Genomic DNA, 4,703 nt, shown 5'->3' on the forward strand with positions numbered 1-4,703 from the left:
GTAATGTTTTATCCATGAATATAAGGAACGCATTCCAATACAACGCACAAAGTATACAAAATCAGCAATGGATGAAGTCCCAAATGATTGAACAAGTACACAAGTCAATAAGAAAGCAATAAACTAAAGTTTTCATTTTCATTAAGCGTGTCATGGTGTTGAAAATCCTGAAATCCTCCTTGAAAATAGCTGGTAAATGCATTAATGCTCAAGTTTTCCAATTGGGTTTCCATTCATTTATCATATTAAAGCAATTAAGCAAATCTCATGAGCTGTCAAACAGCCTTTTCGCATTGCATGTTTTGCTTTATATATCTTCACCCATAATATCACACACCCCCTTCATTACCAACATGGATATTCATAGTAATCACGGTGCAACTTCTGAAGGGATTCTTGAGAATGTATGGGCCAAAATTATGAGCAGCGATAAAGCAGATGGAAGAAAAGGTGACGCTGCAGAGTCTTGTAACTCTTGGGAAGAACTTCCTCACCTTGATGGAAGAGAAGGGTCCATGGAAATTCTACAAAGACTTCCAAGTTTAGGGAGGTGGATATCAATGGGAGCTGATTTCTGGGAAGAAGTTTTAGATGGTATTGTTCTACCTAACACAAGCAATACAGAATACTGTAGCCATAACAACATTGAAATTGGAAGTGCTGGTGAATGTAATAACAAGGTGGAAGGTGGTGTGAGAATGGAGAAGGAAGTTAGAAAACAGTACAGAGGAGTTAGGAGAAGGCCTTGGGGTAAATATGCTGCAGAGATTAGAGACTCATCGAAGAAAGGTGCAAGAGTTTGGCTTGGAACATTTGAAACAGCTGAAGAAGCTGCTTTGGCTTATGACAAGGCCGCTTTGAGGATTAGGGGTCCAAAGGCATACCTTAATTTCCCACTTGAGAGGGTTGCAAAGGCTTTAGGATGTGACAAGAAGGAAAGTTTGATCAAGTCTAGGAAGAGGGAAGTGTTTGATGATGATACGATGAATGAAGAACCTGCAAGAAAAAAGTTGGAATGCATGGTAGAAAATGAACTAGGTGTTTTTGTATTTCAGGATCTAGGAAGTGATTACTTGGACAGTTTGCTGTCCTCTTTTTGACATTGATTCATACTGTTCATTAGTCTTTGGTGGTCACATTCATATACAGAAATATTATAGTCATTTCTGTCATATTTTGCATATCTTTTGCTGTATTTGGCATCAAACTTAAAACCTAATGGTTTGGCAGAAAAAATGTTTAAGATGATAACGATTGATCTATACGGAGTTTTTCCACTTGATGTTTGTTTCCTTGTTAGCTCAAAACTATATTCTAAATTTGTTTGGCTGTGATTTAAGCTCTTGCATAACAAGTTCACGCAAGAATGGTCGCATACCAATCAAACTGAGTCATATTATTCATATTAATGGACATAAATGAATATAGACTTTATTTTGTATTATTTTATTTATTGAATCGAAGTTTATTGAAGAAGGAAAAAAGGAAGAAATGGTAAAGGTGGGCAGAAGAAATATATAAACAGAAAAAGTGATTGGAATTGGACTGTGTAAGGCCTAAGGCCTGAGGCCCGTGCACTGTCTTTCATTTAAATGAAGAACCAACCAACATGACCCACTTTACTTTTGTAAAATGTTTTTTTCACATTAGGTGTACCATTTGAAAACTCATTTTAGAGAAATTTTAGTTATTAAAAAAATGAAATTTTATATTTATAAAAAATTAAAAAATTAAATATAGAGTATGTCTAAAATTTTGTTAGGTGTCAAAATAAAAGTAGCTTTTACTATTTCCTCGTCATCATGCAAACACAAACAAAACTTCAGCCATTATTTTATCTTCCAACGCTTTTACACATTCTTCTTTCTATGTAATTTATTAATTTATGGATTCTCGATGAATCATCAGCCACGCCATTACAAAGAAACACCCTTCTTAATTCACTTTCTAATGCATTTTAATTATTAATTACAATATGTTTAAACCTTCATATTATTTGAAATGATTTAAGGTTGAGTTGAATTAATCAAGATTTTCGTATACACATTATTTAATCTACTAAAGAATATCATATTAGATTTAGTTGAATTTTTATAATTTGTTATATTAAATTCAATTAAACTCAATTCACTCCCGAACGAATTGAATTAAATTAAACATTTAAAATTTTGAAAAATCTAACTTTTTAAAAAAAGATATAATTTTAAAGTATCAATCTGGATAACAAATAACATAACATTTTATAAAATTTAATCCAAAACATAATACAATAAAAATAAAATTAATCAAATTTAGTAGATAAATAACAAGTCAATAAGTAAAGTTATAATTAGTCTATATAAATTAATTAAAGATATAAAAAAAAAACATAATATAACTTATCTGTAACACAAGTACAAAATTAAGCGTGACTTCATTCGTACTAAATCTATTACATACAACCTGCATAAAAGAGGGTTCCAAAAAGCCTTTTTATATATTAAATAAAACTAAAAACGAACTAAAATACATTCCAAACATAATTAATATCTCTATATTCAAACATATTTTTTAAACTATATGAAGACATATTGAATTGATACTTTATAAGATGTAAAAATACTTTTGTAATGCGTTATAATAATATATATGAGACTACATAATTCAGAGAATTTGGTTCTCCATTTTTTTAATTACACAGTTTCAATGTATATCTAAATAAATACGCATTTTGACACCTTACCTATCCAATTAGCGAAAAAAGAACAGTTAATTCATGACAAACTACCATATATGTTTCCTTAGGAGCATTTGAAGCCGTGATGAAATTGTCTTGGAGAGTTACACCATTTTTGTTGGATAGAATTGAAATTCAAAGCAGGAGATCCACGTGGAGAAACGGAAAACAAATTTTCCTTGACTGTGATTAAGTTAGATAACAGTGGTTTTCATTTTGGCAATATAATAAAATAATAATCCGATATTTAAGAAAGGATAATGATACCTTCACAACATTTTTTTTTAGAATATTTTAATATTATTTATATGTTATTCTGTGATTGGTCCAAAATTACTTCACAATCAATAATAAATATTCATAAATATTAATATGGACCAATCCCAGAATACACATAAATGATATCAAAATGTTGTCAAAAAAATATTGTCAAAGTATCATTATTCTTTTTAAGGCAGTGCAATGCAACATCGATTGAAATGGGGCTTTTAGGAGCCATTAACAAAAGCAGCACTACAAGTGACTGTGATGATATATACGTGCTCACTTTACAATCACTTCAAACAATCTTTATACACACTCTGAAACCCATAGCAAAGGTAAAAAGAAAGGACCACTTAATCCAGAATCATATGAACTGAACCCGTTCACGATCATGGTATCTATTTAATTAATTAATTAATTAATTATTGTCTTCCAGTAATGACAGACAGATACAAATAATTTGTAGTGGTAATAATTAAACCAAACCATGATAAACCAACCCATTCCAGAAAGAAAAAATAAAAATAAATTTCTACATTTGTGCAACCCCTAACTAGTGCTACTTGTGCTTTCTGACCGAGACCCATTTACCTGAGTGGAATTGTTCGTGGTGCAAGAGCTTCCACCACTACAATCAGAAACAGCATCGTTGTTATTATTATTATTATTATTATTGAACGATGACTCTGAGGCCGCAGCCACGATTTCGGCTGGGAAATTGAGCAAAGCCTTGGCGCCTCTCATCTTGAAGGCGGCGCGGTCGTAAGCCATGGCGGCCTCTTCGGCGGTCTGGAAGGTGCCGAGCCATATTCTGGCGCCGTGGCGTGCGGAGTCCCGAATCTCGGCGGCGTACTTCCCCCAGGGTCGGCGGCGAACTCCTCTGTAGTGTTTTTTGGCGATGTTTCTGGTGGGCTCGAGGCCCAATTGCGGTTGGTGGAGTCTCTGGTGAGGGTGGAATGTGTTGGAGAGAGCATTGGCCTCGTTGAGAACTTGGTATATGACCATGTCCTGAGGGTCGTTCTCGTTGAAGGGTAAGAACTCTGTTTGGAATTGAGAAAAGGAGAGCCTGCTCTGTTCCTCGTAGTTTTTGTTGGTTCCCATGTTTGTTTGAGTGAGTCTCTGTTTTTGTTTCCTCTGCGTTTGTCTGGTTTTGGAAGAGAGGAGAAGTTGGCAAAGGTGTGTCAAGTGGTTTTGGACTTGGCATATATCTATGGAATAAATGGGAAAAGGCGAAGGCATAGAATATTTTGTGGCAGATGAGAAAGGATTTTGGGACTCACTTTCTTTCCTACTTCCTCTTTCCCTCGTGCCCTTGCCCTACTATCGCCATCACTTCTACTTCTTAATTACAATATTGCACTTCTTCCCTTCAAAATTAATTTGCATAACTATTATTCAATAATATTTCTTCCACTTAATTATTTAAGGTCCTATTCAAAATGAATTTGTATTTAATGTGATTTTTTTTGTATTTTTTTACCCTTTTATTTTGGGTGACATAAAAAACGCTACACAATAACGGCTTTCGGAGTTGGCCGCAACAATCATTATTGTTGGTTTCTATTTTGAAAGCTTAAGTACTTCTATTTTGCCTTGGATGAAATTTTATATAAATAAAAATAAATTATAAATAAGTTCATAATTTTTTTTCTCTTAACACATACAACCACAACTAATTCGCAGTTCTCTTAACAACGAATCCACATAAACGATCTCATTCTTC

General features: G+C 33.4%; 2 protein-coding genes across 3 annotated transcripts; one reads left to right on the forward strand and one right to left on the reverse strand.

Moving 5' to 3' along the window:
- Positions 1 to 243: 243 nt before the first annotated feature.
- On the forward strand, positions 244 to 1,171 carry LOC108341685 (ethylene-response factor C3). Of its 2 annotated transcripts, XM_052879719.1 has the most exons (2): positions 244 to 468; positions 568 to 1,171. In XM_052879719.1, exons 1-2 carry the CDS (start codon positions 354 to 356, stop codon positions 1,098 to 1,100), a joined length of 648 nt encoding a protein of 215 aa, XP_052735679.1. In that variant the 5' UTR covers positions 244 to 353; the 3' UTR covers positions 1,101 to 1,171. The 2 variants fall into 2 exon arrangements, with proteins under 2 accessions (XP_052735679.1, XP_017434827.1); XM_017579338.2 differs by having other exon boundaries at positions 244 to 1,171.
- A 2,194-nt stretch (positions 1,172 to 3,365) lies between these two features.
- LOC108342157 (pathogenesis-related genes transcriptional activator PTI5) lies at positions 3,366 to 4,229 on the reverse strand. The gene has a single exon (XM_017579874.2). It carries the CDS (start codon positions 4,217 to 4,219, stop codon positions 3,530 to 3,532), a length of 690 nt encoding a protein of 229 aa, XP_017435363.1. The 5' UTR covers positions 4,220 to 4,229; the 3' UTR covers positions 3,366 to 3,529.
- Positions 4,230 to 4,703: the final 474 nt, after the last annotated feature.

Source organism: Vigna angularis, chromosome 6 (assembly GCF_016808095.1).
Source record: "Vigna angularis cultivar LongXiaoDou No.4 chromosome 6, ASM1680809v1, whole genome shotgun sequence".
Classification (NCBI taxonomy): Eukaryota; Viridiplantae; Streptophyta; class Magnoliopsida; order Fabales; family Fabaceae; genus Vigna; species Vigna angularis.

Coding starts and splice junctions, on each gene's coding strand:
- LOC108341685 (XM_017579338.2), top strand. CDS start 354: ATGGATATTCATAGTAATCACGGTGCAACTTCTGAAGGGATTCTTGAG.
- LOC108342157 (XM_017579874.2), bottom strand. CDS start 4,219: ATGCCTTCGCCTTTTCCCATTTATTCCATAGATATATGCCAAGTCCAA.